Source organism: Papaver somniferum, chromosome 1 (genome assembly GCF_003573695.1).
Source record: "Papaver somniferum cultivar HN1 chromosome 1, ASM357369v1, whole genome shotgun sequence".
Taxonomy (NCBI): Eukaryota; Viridiplantae; Streptophyta; class Magnoliopsida; order Ranunculales; family Papaveraceae; genus Papaver; species Papaver somniferum.
Window position 1 is genome coordinate 105,907,143 of NC_039358.1, and position 16,053 is coordinate 105,923,195.

The 16,053-nt window shown below is 37.4% G+C and overlaps 1 protein-coding gene across 1 annotated transcript; it reads right to left on the bottom strand.

The window, feature by feature from the left end:
• Positions 1 to 1,594: 1,594 nt before the first annotated feature.
• LOC113348493 lies at positions 1,595 to 2,308 on the bottom strand. Its single transcript, XM_026592290.1, has one exon. The coding sequence runs from the start codon at positions 2,306 to 2,308 to the stop codon at positions 1,595 to 1,597; it is 714 nt and encodes a 237-aa protein (XP_026448075.1).
• Positions 2,309 to 16,053: the final 13,745 nt, after the last annotated feature.

Below are 16,053 nucleotides of genomic sequence, written 5' to 3' on the forward strand. Positions count from 1 at the left end.
GATGAGATGAAGATGTTTATGACTACTTTTCTATCTTGCCTATCGGAGAAATTAATCTCACGCCAATATTACGATTGCACTCAATCACGATAGAAACAACAAGGTCAGATCACGCAACTACAAATACAATAGACAGATAAAATAGTTGGGTCTGGCTTCACAATCCCAACGAAGTATTCAAGTCGTTAACCTACAAGGTCTCTATAGAAACCTAAGGTTAAAGGAGAATCGACTCTAGCTTATACAACTAGTATCACACAAGAGGTGTGGGGATTAGGTTTCCAGTTGCTAGAGTTCTCCTTTATATAGATTTCAAATCAGGGTTTGCAATCTAAGTTACATAGGTAACAAAGCATTCAATATTCATCGTTAGATGAAAACCTGATTAGATTCAAGCTAATATCTTTCAACCGTTAGATTGAACTTAGCTTGTTATACACAAATGAAATACACGTTCACTTAGGTTTGTGCAATCGTACCTAAACGTGTACACTAGTTGGTTCAACAATGGTTAACCAATGGTTATCCATATGAGCACTTTCATATCAACCTTATTCATCTTCACCATAACTAGTTCAAATGACTCAAATGAACTAGTTTAGAGAGTTGTTCAATTGCTTAGATCTCATAGATGTATACAAGACACAATTGAAGCAAAAACGATTTTGATTAACTCGAATCAATTCATTAACATTATAGCCACGGTTTGCAAAGATTACATTCCTTAGTTTATATGTCTTAGTTCATGAATAAACCGTTTTTAGAAAATAACCCACTTAAGTACGCATACGGGTACGCATACTTAAGTACCCGGACTGAGCTTGTTTCCAGTTCACAAAATCCAGCAAAAATTCACAGGATGTGAATTTCCGACAGTACGCGTACGGGTACGCGGACTTAGCTCCGGTCATCCTGAACCAGCAAAGTACGCATACTTTGGTTCAAGAATTTTGGACTTACACAAGTATGAATGCACATACAATGTTTATATCCAAACATGGTTATATATTCTAAGCTCTCATTTGAATCATTGAAACATGCTTATAGGATGTTATATATTGGTTATTCACACACTTTTTCATCAAAGCGATTGTCAAGAGATTGAAACAAACAACATGACTTTTGTCATGAGTAAAGACGAACTTGGAAAAAGCGAAAGCTTACCAACACATATTTCGATAAATAGATATGCAAGATAAACTCGGATCGAAATAGCAAATGTGTATAATCGAAGTCTATATAGCAATACCACTTTTGTCTCAAGATAGGAGATAAGTAGATAGACTTTTGAGTGATAGATAAGCCCAAGTCTCCAAATACCTTTTTGTCAATGAAGATCCACCAGTTCCTTGAGTAGTTCATCGTCTTTGCATGATGAACGCCGTGGAGTCTAGAGCTCAACTACACTTTCTATCCTAGTCTGAGACTTAGCTATAAGTAGACTAGAAATCAAGAATTATAGTTTTGGCAATTAAACTTGACAAACAAGCTTGCGAGTTCGACCGAGCAGTGCTCTAACAGGTTGACTCCCATTAAGCATAATCTTTTGTATCCCTGCAAAAAAAAAAAAAACATAAAAAGGAACAAAAATCTTCTAATATACAACAACAAGAATCCAAATAGTTATAGTCTTGATAGACGGATCTTCGAGGAGGACAGTTTCCACCTTGGTATTGATGAGCTCTAAAAATGGTTTCACTCGTTTTGCATTAACCTTAAACACATTACCACACTCTTTATTCTCAAGCTCGACAGACCCATGAGGGAAAACTTCTTTGACATAGTATGGGCATGTCCAACGTGATCTCAACTTGCCCGAAAATAAATGCAACCTAGAATTATACAAGAGAACTTTCTTCCCAGGTTCAAATGACTTACGACTAATCGACTTATCATGAAACACTTTGGTTTTCTCTTTGTAAAGCGTTGCATTTTCATATGCATCTTTCCTAATCTTTTCCAATTCATTGAGTTGAAGCTTATGGTGATTCCCAGTTGCAGACAAATCAACATTAAAAGTCTTAATGTCCCAATAGGCCTTATGTTCTAACTCAACCGGTAGACATGCCTTTCCATAGACAAGTCGATACAGAGACATACCAATGGGTGTCTTATAAGCAGTTCGATAAGCCCAAAGTGCATCCAATAATTGTGCAGACCAATCTTTACGATTTGGATATTTGCTTAATTTGTGGTTAGAAACTTCGACTTGACCACAAGTATGGGGGTGATATGGTGTAGAGACTTTATGAGTAATGGAGTACTTACTTAGAAGAGTTTTAAAGAAACATTTAAAAAGACCCTCCATCACTAATAATGTCTCTAGGGGTACCAAATCGAGAAAAAATATATTCTCTAACGAACTTAATCACAACATTGCGATCATTCGTCTTGGTACGTATAACCTCTACCCATTTAGACACATAATCAACCGCTAACAAGATGTATACATTACTTGTTTGAAGAAGGGAAAGGTCCCATGAAGTCTGTTCCCCATACGTCAAATATTTCCACTATCAATATGGAGTTTAGCAGCATCATGTTCCGCCGATTCATTCTTCCCATCTTTTGGCACCTGTCACAACTTCGACAAAACTCATGAGTATCATGAAACAAAGTAGGCCAATAAAATCCACATTGCAGAATTTTGGCAGCAGTTTTCTTGGAATTAAAATGGCCACCACAATCATAAGATGGCAAAAAGTGATAACACTCATAATCTCATCATTAGGCACACATCTACGAATATCTGATCAGGGCAATATTTAAACAAATATGAATCATCCCAAAAAAATGCTTAACCTCAGCTAAAAATTTAGTTCTATCTTGTTTCGACCAATGCTCAGAAATTTGAAAAATAGCAAGATAATTAACAATATCAACAAACCAAGGTAATTGCAAAACAACAAACAGTTGTTCATCGGGAAATGATTCATGCAAAGGCAAATCATCATTAGAAGACTCTGAAATGATTCTAGAAAGGTGATCTGCCACTACATTTTCGGAACCTTTCTTGTACTGAATATCAAAGTTAAATTCTTGCAGCAATAATATCCATTTAATCAACCTACGTTTAGCATCCTTCTTGGAAAGAAGGTATTTTAATGCGGCATGATAAGAGAATATAATGATCTTAGACCCTAAGAGATAAGGTCTGAATTTTTCTAAGGCAAACACAATCGATAAGAGTTCTTTTTCTATTGTGGTGTAATTCAATCGTGCATCATTCAATGTCTTACTAGCATAGTAAATAACATGTTGTGCTTTATCCTTACGTTGTCCTAAAACAGCTCCAACTGCAAAATTAGAAGCATCACACATAAATTCAAATGGAAGATTCCAGTTAGGTGGTTGTATAATAGGGGCAGAAGTTAACAATAATTTCAGCTTCTCAAACGCTGCAACACAAGTTTCATCAAAGACAAAAGAAACATCCTTACCAAGAAGATTACATAAAGGACGTGATATCTTACTCAAAAATTTAATAAAACGACAATAAAAACCTGCATAACCTAGGAATGATCTAACTTCTGTAACTGTACGTGGAGGTTTCAACTTATAAATTAAATCAACCTTCGCCTTGTCCACTTCTATACCCTTGGAAGAAACAATGTGACCTAACACAATTCCAGATTGAACCATGAAATTACATTTCTCCCAATTCAACACAAGATTTTTCTCCTTGCACCTCACTAAGACAAGAGTGAGATGATGGAGACATTCATCGAAAGAAGAACCAAACACATAAAAATCATCCATGAAAACTTCAATAAACCTTTCTACCATGTCAGAAAATATGCTTAACATACAACGCTGAAAAGTGGTGGGTGCATTACATAACCTAAAAGACATGCGTCTATATGCAAATGTCCCAAATGGACAGGTTAAAGTGGTCTTTTCTTGGTCTTCAGGGGCAATAGGTATTTGGTTATAACCGGAGGAACCATCTAAGAAACAATAGTAACTACGGCCGGCTAACTCTCAAGCATTTGGTCGATGAATGGCAGAGGAAAATGATCTTTCCTTGTGACCTTGTTCAATATCCTATAGTCAATGTATATACGCCACCCGGTGGTCTGCCGAGTGGGAATTAATTCATTACAATCATTCTTGAGTACAGTAATTCCTGATTTCTTGGGTATAACTTGAACAGAGCTGACCCAAGTACTATCGGATATCGGGTAAATGATACATGCATCCAATAGTTTCAGAATTTCCTCTCTTACAACCTATTTCATGTTAGGATTTAACATATGTTGCATTTCTCTAGACGTTTTAGAATTCTCTTCTAAGTAGATATGATGCATACAATCACTATGACTAATACCTTTCAAATCTGTTATGGACCAACCGATAGCCGTTTTATGTTCTCTAAGGACATCTACCAACCTACTTTCCTTCTAGTGTGAGATTAGAAGCAATAATAACAGGTAAAGTGTTTTCAGGGCCTAAGTAAAAATATTTTAGAGTGTTAGGCAATGGCTTAAGAGTAAAGGTCAGAGCTTTCTCGACTGATGGAACTAGTTGAGACTCGGACAATACAAGAGGTTCAATCTTAGGCTTCCATTTACTAGTGTCTAGTTGTGGGGTGGGGTCTAACAATGCATTGACTTCAAAAATAACACTATCATCAATTATATCCTTCCCAAAATGAGTTAAAAATGCTTCTATGGACCTTCTAAAAGATTCTGCGAGAAAGTATCATGAACAATTTCATCAATCATACAAACAGTTTCATGGTTATCAAAATCAGGAGGAGAACGTGCAACAATAAAAACATTCACTTCCATTTTCCAACTACCAAAAGTAAGTTCCATAATATTATTCCTACAGTTTATGATCGCATTAGTGATTGCTTAGAAAGGTCATCCTAAAATTATAGGAATTTGAACACTAAGGTCTGCCACAGTTTGTGTATCTAGAATAATCAAATCCGCAGGATAACAAAGCTATCAACCTGCACAAGAATATCTACTACCACTCCTCTATGAAATTTAATAGACCTATCAGCCAATTGGAGTGTAACATTAGTGGGTTTCAAATCACCAAGTCCTAATTGCTCATACACAGAATACGGTAAAAGATTCACACTAGCCCCTAAATCTAACAAAGCATGTTCATTTTTTGTTCTCCTATAGTGCATGCAATAGTAGGACAACCAGGATCTTTATATTTAGGCGGTATTTTCTGAGTAATAATAGAGCTTACATGTTCATCAAGGAAAGCTCTCTTTTGCACATTCAAATTACGCTTCGTAGTGCACATATCTTTCAAGAACTTAGAATAAAAAGGAATTTGTTTAATGGCATCAAGGAGAGGAATGTTAATCTTAACCTGCTTAAAAACTTCTAAGATGTCATTAGAACTAGCTCCTTTCTTAGGGGTAGTAATCGTTGAGGAAATGGAGCGCGAGGAACATATAGCATTTTCAGATTCATTGGTTTCTTTTTGTGTCGAAGGTGTAACCTGCGTCACAATGGGCGTGTTCCTATCATGCTCATTTTCCTTAGGATTACTAACTCGATTATCAATGACCCTTCGCTTCTTAAGGAAGTAACGGACTGAAATTGGTCGGAGGGTTTAGCATAAAATGTGCTTACCTCAAAAGAACCCTTAGGGTTACGCATTGTTTGACTTGAAACTGTCCCTTGTCTCTATCATTCATTTGACTATCAAGCTGACCTACTTGTCGTTCTATATTTGCTATGGACCTTGCAGTAGTCTGTTCTAGGTTTGTTATTGACTTCCGAGTAGCCTGCATAAACAAACTTAAACTTTCTTCCATACTAGGTGTTGTTTGGTTAGAAGAATCATTAGGAATGGAAGGTTTTTGTGTGTACCGACTAGCGTTATTAGACTGACCTCTAGACCATGAAAAATTAGGGTGTCTTGCCCACTGATGTAGTTTTGAAGTGGTAGTAAAGTTCGTTCAACTCGGATTGTGTAGACTCGATTTTAGACTCAAATTAAAATAGAAAACTTAAAAAGAAATTGTATTCAAGATTATAAAAAGCACTGAGACTCAGGATTCCACCAATCTCCAATTTTTATGTGATTTAATCTAGTTAATATTTATGCAACTCTTTACGTTTAAAGTGATTCTAATATTTTCGCCTAGAAAAATAGATTCTCAAAACAATAGTTGTAAATCGAAAGCATGGACCATCAAAAGACTTAATCTAAGCATGACCCATCAATTGAGAACACAACCACTTAATCAGAACCATATATTCAATTTCAGTTCAGTGCAAATAATCATAAAAGAATTGCAAAAATTAAATTAAATAGAATTTACCACATAATAATTGGAAAAATGGCTTCCTCCGTCGCCTCAGCAATGGGGTTTAGCTCCTCATATTATTCACGTGCTCGAAATAGGTGTTCATAGCTCAAAAGTGTGAAAAATAAGAGAAAACTAATAAAGCAGCGGGTTTGTAACAGATATAATTGTTACAGAACCCACTGTTACAGAGCCTGCTGTTACAAGGAAAATCCTAACTGATATAATTGTTGCAGACTGTTACAGGAACGATAGAAAATATATGTTGTTGAATAAAAGACTGCTCTGAAGGGTCTAATGTTCTTCGTGTTCTTCTTCAGCAGCAGCAGAAATCGACTTCCTGCAACTTCGATTTCTCGACTCTGTGGTGTTCTAAACTTTCCCCAAAATGTTCGACCTTCTTCCTTGAACCCCAGCAACTTATATATAGCCAACAGAGCGATTTAATCTCCCCAAAACTCCTCGAAATCTCTTATTTCCTTCCTTGGCAGTTACGACAATAATCTCTTCCCAAAATTGTTTCACGCGTTTCTGAGCTTTCCAACTTATCTCAAACTCTTCCTTAGATAGATATGTATCTTTGGGAAGAGTTTCTTTCCTTTAGTCTTCCTGGAATTCCAAAAATAAGTCCAACAGCAAACCGTGTATAACTTGACTTCTATTTCTTTTTCCGGCTATTCTAGCCAATTTGGGTTCAAACAAAAGACTTCACCAGGCCTATTTAGGCCTAGGGAGTAAAACCAATCAATTTCAGCCATTGAATCGCTCTGGAACTCGATCGAATAATTACCCAAAAATCATGAAGACGTGAACAAAATTTTCCCGTCAATTTTTTTATTTGAATTTGGGAAGAAAGTGACCTCCCCCTTATCTGTGGCTGGTCTCCCTTTAGCAGATGCCTGGAAACTGGTCACCCCTTAGTAATTAGGTTACCCCTTATCCAAAGTGAGAGTCTGTATAATAATTTTCTCCCACGAGCGCAAAAACCACGTTTTTAGCCAATTTCGCCGCAAAAGCTTATTTCTCCAAAAATACCTACAGGGACATAAAAATCCATAATAAATATAAAATCGAGCACTAATAATATATACAATCGAGATTATATAAGACACAAAAATGTGCCTATCACCCACTCTGGGTTGTATGTATTGGAATAAGGGTCAAATCAACTTTGCGCACCCCTTTGCTACTAGCAATTGACCTTACTGGTTCCTTAGCACCCCATTCTTGGGTTTTTCAGCTATCTCTTGCAAGAATTTGTACCCCTCATCGGCACTTTTATCCTGAAAATTACCACCACAAAGTGATTCAACCATGGTCATAGTTTTGTGATCTAATCATTTGTAAAGAATCAACGTAAGCCTAGGAGTATCAAATCCGTGGTGTGGACACTGCAGCAAAAGATCATTTTTTTTGCTAGGTCTAAATGGTTTATTGAAGCAAAAAAACGTAATTACAAAATGGGAGGCTCAAGGCCTCCCCATCTCCATAAACCAAAGGGGAAAAAAATAGCAACAAAAAATGTTAAAAGCTCATAAAAGAAGCTCCTAAACACAAATAAAAACATAAAGAGCAAAACTAGGAACATTAATACCATTTGCGCCCCTTATTTCCAACTCTAAAATTCCTCTTCTTGGGAAGAAGACCAACAATTATTTGTGTCAAATCAGGGTCTCCATAAGGCTCCTTGTATTCTTCGTATATATCATCGTATTCATCTTCATCTTCATCTGAAGCACAATTCCCACCAAGAAAAATCTTAATAGGAGATTGAGCTTTTTTCTTAGTTGACATTCTATCCATTAGCTCCTTTTTTTCCTTGAAATAGTCTCCTCTAAAGGCTGGATTTCGAGAAAAAAAAATAGCACGCACATCATCATCCTGAATTTTGCAGAAAAAGATCATGGAATCTCTCTAATTATTCATAGAGATATTCTCCTTGTTGTTGCACAAAATTGTTCAATTTTTGACGAATTGCAGATGTCGTATGCCTAGAGAAAAATTTGTTCAAAAACAGTTTCGTCATATCGTCTGAAGACCTAATTGACGAAGGAGACAACACATCTAACCAAGATTTTGCCTTATCCTTTAATGAGAAAGGAAACAACCTAAGTTTAAGGTATTCATCAGTCAAGTTTTTAATTTTAACCATACCGCACAACTCCTCAAAGTCTCTAATATGGATTTTCATTTTCCTTACCATAAAAATTAGAAGATCCCTGGATGGTGTTGGTCCTAATCTCATAGGTTGTTGTGGTAGCAGGCAAAACAATGCAAGAAGGTTTAGAGACTCTAGTTGGATACATATAGTCTCTTAAACTCTTAATTGGAAGGATTTCACCCTCATCATCGGTTCCATACATGAATAACGGGTTAACTCTAACAAGACGAGGAAAATGATTTCTATCCCAACCGACCGGAAAATCTTGCACACACTAAACACAAGAAAAAAGTTGATTCGTACTTACCTTGAAAAACTTTTGCAAGTAAATCAAGCACTTACTCTCTTTTCGCTCGTTACCGTAAGTCCAAAATGTATTAGTGAATAACAAGAGTTACAACGAAGGTCAAAAGAAAAGAGGTAAAGCACCCCAAAAACTTATAACCTAATCAAAGAGAAAATAAGATACATATGGTAATTCAATAGACAAGATGAAATCAGGCATATTATCATAACTAAGACCTTCCCCTTCTTCCAACGAGCAACCTCTTTTGGCCATGCAATCTGCCGCAAAATTAGCTTCCCTATAGGTATGAACAAAGTGAATAGTGTTGTATCTTTCCTTCACTGCCACCCATCTTGGTCTAAAAAACCAAGGAACTACATTAGCATCACCCGAAAAGACCAAAAAAACACTCATTGAGTCTGTTCTAATACAAATATTACCAACTCCAAACTTAACATCCCATTCAAGACCAACAATCACACCAAATAATTCAGCCAAGTAGTTTGTTTGCACACCAAAACCCACACTCATAGCACCAACCACATTCGCATTTGCATCCAGAACAACCACGCTAGCACCTGCCCTTCCAGGATTTCCCCGAGACGCTCCGTCGCAACATAACATCAGTTCATTGTCTTGTGGAGGCTCCCAAAAGCACTCTTTAGGAACAACTTGTTTAATCTGTCTGTGACGAACTCTAAAAAAATGAAAGAACCCGAAGATCCTCTTGAGAGTTAAACATACAACCTTTGAGACGAATAGAATAGTCATGAATCTGATTAAAAACTTTCTTTTGGAAGAATAACCAACTGACTTTTTGATTACCATAGACAAACCCATTACGGGTCATCCACAACTCCGATCTGATGACTAAATTGGCAAGCATCCATAAGTCCTTGACCATCCTACTCCTACCTTTGGCAGCTTTGTAAGAAGTTGTGAAATTCTGATGCGGAAGAATACCAAAGACGTCTGAAATCCGGTCCCAAGCTTTCGCCACAAAGGTACAAGACCACAGAATATGATCTAGCACTCCTCTTGAGAATTACACAAGCAACACTGGTTAACAACATGATGTTTAAATCTACTTCTTACCTTGTCTAATGTTGCGCACGCACCCCTCAGAATTTTCCAGTTTCTGGCCGCAAGTGCTGGATGCACCGAAGGCCTCCACAAAAGGCTTGTACCCTCTAAATCCTGATGCCTTGTACGAACCAAATCTTTGGCCGAACGAACTGAGAAACCCCTTTATAATCTGGGCTCCACACCCTGTAATCAGCACCCCCCATTAGAATTGGAAGATTGTCCAAATCCACTCCAGCTGCTAGCATGTTCAAGCGCACATATTCAGTGAACACCCACACCCCATCATGACTAAATTCACTTACCATAATGTTACGCTGCAGATTGACATGCCCAATGGAATCAACAATACAAGTTTCTCCACACCAAGTATCAAAATAAAATGAAGTATTTTGCCATCTCCAATCAACATCCTAGAGTTGGAATGAACATCATTATACACCCATTTAAAACCGGGAAGAATGGAGGATTTTATATAACCCACCAACTGACCGTTTCTGCCAAAGAATTTTGCACACAAATAACGCGCCCACGCCTTTTTGGAATTACAAATATTCCAGCAAAGTTTCATAAGCATGGCTTTATTCATAACTCTCATTCGAGTTATTCCCAGGACACCTTCATTATAAGGAGCACAAACCTCATGATAAGCAACCACAAAAGATCTACTTACTTGAGAATCACCCGACCACAAGAAATTGTGAATAACAACCTCACATTGCTGAATGAACTTCCTAGGCCGTCTATAAACAACCATATTATGTATATAATAGCTTGCAATCACCGACTTAACCAGCACCACCCTATCTTGAAAAGAAAGAATTCTCCCCTTCCAACCTGCTAATTGTTCTTTAATCTTCTCAACCACATTACTAATATGGTGGTACATAACAGCACCCGGCATAATCTTCACCCCCAAATACCTATCTGGAAAAGTAACAATATGCATGCCTAAGAATTCAGCAATGTTAGCTCTCCTCTGCAAAGAGCTTCCACCATAATAAATCTTGTTTTTTTCACGACTCACAGTTTGGCCTGAAGCTCGTTGATAAGTACCAAGCAGCGCAACCAAGTTCCTCAAGCTTTTCATGTTACCCTTGCAAAAAATCATGATATCATCCGCAAAAAATAAATGAGTTGGAGAAATACCTTTTCTAGTAACCATAGTAGACATACTTCCTTCACGAAATAATTTCGTAATATTTCTACTTAAGACATCTTCAATCAACACAAAAATCAATGGCGAAAGCGGATCACCCTGCCTCAGACCTCTGTCTATACTGAAAAAACCTTCCGGGCTACCATTAACAAGGACAAAAATTCTAGCTGACCTTAAAATCTGCAAAATCCAATCACACCAAGCATCTGAAAAACCGTATTCTTTAAAAACAGCCAAGATAAAAGACCAACTAACTGTGTCAAAAGCTTGAGTAATATCAAGTTTCAACCCACATTACCCTCCTTACGTTTAATATGAAGTTCATTCACCATTTCTGAAGCTAAACTTATGTTCTCATGGATATTTATACCCTTCATAAAATCCACTTGCTCCTCCGAAACCAAGTTACCCAGGACACTCCCCAAACGAGCAGTTCTTGAGCGTATTTGCACCTCTTTCCTTTGGAAGCAACAAAATCAAGCTAGAATTAACACCATGCGGAATAAATTTGTTGGTCCAAAAAAATAAAATGGCCTTTACCAAGTCTTCACTAATGATTTCCCAGCAATGCTTATAGAGAAAACCAGCAAAACCATCCGGACCTGGAGCACTATCCGCTCCCAAGTCAAAAACGGCCTCATGAATCTCCTCCACAGAAGGCAACCGATCCATAAAATTACTCTCCTCAACAGAAATACGGTCATGTTCAATATCAAAAAGAGAATTCTCCAAAACTGAATCATCCCCATTAAACTTTGCTTGATAATAATTAACAACCATGTCACAAATTTGATCACAATCAGTAATCGTAATACCCGTATCATTAACCAGCTCCGAAATAGTATTAGAAAATCCTTCTCATACGAATACTATTATGAAATAAGTTGGTATTACTAGCCCCCTCCATCAACCATTGATTCCTAGATTTTTGCTTCAACATTGTCACCAACTTCATACGAATATCATTCACCTCAACTTGCGCATCCTTCATATGTTTTTGTTTCTCAACATTGAAAGGATCTTCATCAGTCACTCGAATAGCTCCCTCAAGCCTTAGTTCCGCTTGTTTAAGCTTAACATGAACATTACCAAAAACCATCTGATTCCATAACTTCATCTCAACCTTGAGACGCTTCAATTTTTGAGGAAAAATAAAAGTCGGAGACCCAACTAAAGGAGCATTCCAACTATCTCGAACCATTCTCATAAAATCGGCGTGAAGAAACCACATCTTTTGCACACGAAAAGGAGCTCTACGAGATCTAATGTTTATAAAAGGATATCCAACAAGGGGAGAATGGTCGGAAACTTCCCTAGGAAGAGCTTTACACCGCCAATTCTCAAAACGATTCAACCAAAAATCATTGATTACTGCCCGATCCAGTTTACAAATAATTCTTCTTGCACCCGATTGCCTGTTGGACCAAGTAAACTTACTTCCCAAAGCTTCCGCTTCAAAAAGACAATTATCATCCAACTAATCACTAAATTCATTAATAACCTCAGTTCTAGGAGTAGCACCTCCCTTCTTTTCTTCATTGCGCAAAATACAGTTAAAATCTCCAATTACCAACCACGGAACCTGCTGCGCACCCATATCAAGTTGATACCAAAGATTTCTCCTTGTAGTTTGAATGAAACTAGCATGAACCATAGAGATATAAACACCATCAACATCAATTGTAATAGCTTTACGAGACATATTCAACACCACAGGTTCTGAATAATTCAAAGACCACATAACCCACAAGTTCCCAATAGAAGAGTCTGTAGAGTTATGAATTATAGAACTATTAAAACCATCAATTTTGAAGCGTCGCATGGACCTAGAGGAAACAACCACTCACGGCTCAGCAATGCCAATAATATTAGGTTTAAAACTTTTAACTAATTCTTTAAGCTTAAATTGTGCTTCATCACGCACAATACCATTAATATTCCAATAGAGAACACGCATTAAAAACCAGTTTTTTTGGGGCTAGTTATTTTAACACGCTGCGCTGATCTTCCAATGTCTTTCTTTTGGAAAGACTCACCTTGTTTATTATTCTTGTCATTCATAGAAAAACAATCCAAACTACATAAGAAAGGTACCTATAAGAGTCAAACCAAATCAGCAAAAAGAACTAACAAAAATCTAAAAGAAAAACAAAAAACAAAGCAATAACTGTAGAAAATTAAATCCAAAACGACAGATTAGTCTAAATATCAATTAGAGAGGGTTTTTCAACCACTTCCCCGCAGCGGCGCCAAAACTTGATGGGTCGGTAGACCGACTTTGTTTACCACAAGCGCACGGTGTCAAAAAAAGCACACAATAGCAAGCACGGTTCATTCCCTCAAGGAGTGTAAAAACTACTAATAATAAATATCGCGAACTGACTAACCAAGATTCAATATTCAGATATTGTTGTACTAAGAAAATAAATTAATGAGCAAATAAAGCAATTGTATAAAGATTGTAGATCAAGGATGTGGATGTATTAGGGCTACGGAATCCCTTGCAGGCTAAATTTCACTTATGTATCTCACAAAGGTCTATAATTTTACTCGTGCATAATTGCAAACCTAGCTATTGATACATGAAATATATGACGTTTAAGATTTATTGACAAGTCGTAACACAAGTTATGTTTGTTCTCAACCTTAAGTAGAAATTCTAAGAACTAATCATACAAGGCATAAATAGTCTAAGAATATTCATAAATCAATTGGTAACAAGTTTCAATGAGAATTTCTATAAACCTAACAACAGACTATACATGGCATAGAATATGAGAAATTGAATAGAAAATAAACCATTGAAGAGAAACTCAGACACATGACATTAAGCTCAAGTTGGTGAAAACCCTTGTTTAAGAACATAAGTAATTTAAACCTACAAGTTCATCCTTCACCCTAAAAAGTAGTTTAGCTAGACATGGTTTTGTTCAAAGCCATAGAAAATGATATAAAGATTGTCAAACTAAGCATATCAATAACAGAAAATCAAAGAAAGCTAAACCTAGTTTTCTTCCCTGTATATGGCGTATCCTCCCAACCGACTTTGTTGTTGTTTATATAGCAACAACCGACTGAGACCTAACAGTACTAGCTGAAACCCAATCCAAGCGTAGAACCTGACTTCAAATGCAGGCCATCAGTAAAATCTGGCCACCGTTGACCACATCTTGGTCTCTGTCCACCTGAGCATCAACTTCACTTGTTTGATTCCATTGCCTCTTTTTGTCAAGCACCAGACTCATGTCTATAGCACCAACTCCACTTTCTTGTCTGTCTAGGAACTACCCCCATTAACGGAACCTGACCCAACATTGTTCGTCAACTCCTGAACTTGTGAATCTCGTCATCAGTGGATGTACACACACCGGCAAATTCTCCAAAGATCCAGACTTACTCCACTCAAACAAACACCCCTTCATATACACTTCTCCATTTCCCGATTAACTCCAGCCATCCCCGAATTCAGTTCAAGCCAAACCCAAAACTCCATTGCTGTTGTTTGAGCTATTCTTCAACTCGAGTAATCGCTCAAAACATCACTACTTGCCTTCAATCGACCAACACAAATTGAGTCCATAACCCAACATCCTGTTACTCCTTCATTTAATTTCAAAACCTACAAAATTCAATTGATGTTGCTGCATTGGTTTTCAATTGAAAACTTTCGTTTAAACCCAATCTCGAATTCCATCTAAACCACTCAGTCTCAACTATTGTTGCTGGATTGAGATGATTAAAAATCCATTCAACCCTCTATGTTCACAGCCGAGAATCAATGATAATACCCGTAGCAGTAACATCAATTCTTCGATCTAATTTTACTCAAGAACAACAAATTTCAGTTTGCACCAGAAATCCCAAAGTCAGACCATATTGTTGCTGTCAAATTTCAATCCATGTTGCATACTCACATGAGAACCCCCAAATTCAATCACTAATGCTGGAAAAAGAATAAAATGATTGGCTTGAATCTCGACCCCAAAAATCCACAGATCCACTCTCGTTGATACTGTAGAAATTCGAAGTAATCAACACCTGCATCTCTTGGATCTTCCTCACTGAATCTCGATGTCTCGCTATTGAAAATGGTTGTAATAGTAGCTAGGAAAAATGATAAATCCTCCACTAAAATTGATGCTCATATCCCTTTTATTTTGATAAGAAAGAAATGAAGATGTTAGAGTGATATACCACAAAAGGAATGTGGTAGAAGAGCTGCCACGTGGGTCCAAGAGCATAGCTCAGTAGTATCCCATCAACTCCAGTAAGGAGGAAGTCAGGGGTTCAATCCCCGCCGTCGTAAAGGTTTTTAGTAGATTAGTTGTATAGTGGGTTTAGCGGTGTTGGGTCTGGCAGTGGGGCCAGTCCAACTGGCTGGGTTCGGGTAGGGGCCTGGATCCTGCTTTTGCGTATCAAAAAAAGAAAAGAAAAAAAGAACTGCCACGTTTCACTTTCTTTTAGCACCTAATGGACCTGACTTGTTTGAATAAGCAGAGACCATTCTTTGCCCTGGACATGTCATGGGATATGTAGCCAAGAAGGTGGTGCGGCACATAAGCTCCGACTCCTTTGGAAATGTAAGTCGCAAGTGCCAATTTTGCTTCTAAGCTATATATCCTCTGGGTGATCAGATTTCACTTGTAATTCCTGAAAATAACTTAAAACAATATTATTAACTAGCTAACGAGACCTAGCTAGTGTAAATGTGGGTATAAAAGTGTCGCACTTTCGTGTTTATCAAGTATCCACTTCTGTAAAATAATCTTGATGATTGGACGACTCTTAGATGGATTGACCACTAGTATAAAGTGATAACGTCTTCAGGATGTCACCGGTGCTGGTAGCAGTTCCCCTCCAGGTTTTCCCTGACTATATAAAATGCATGTGTATATAATCTTAATGATTAGACGGCTCCTAGATGGATTGACCACTAGTATAGAGCGATAACGTCTTCAGGATGTCACTGTGTTGGCATCATTTCCCCTCCAAGTGTTCCCTGACTATACAAAATAAATATTCACAATTGGTGTGATGTTATTTCCATCTTCTATCTTGTTCTCGAATCAATCCAAAGCTCCTGG

Bases quoted from the DNA above. Each gene is read 5' to 3' on its own strand.
- LOC113348493 (XM_026592290.1), bottom strand. From the start codon at position 2,308: ATGGAGGGTCTTTTTAAATGTTTCTTTAAAACTCTTCTAAGTAAGTAC.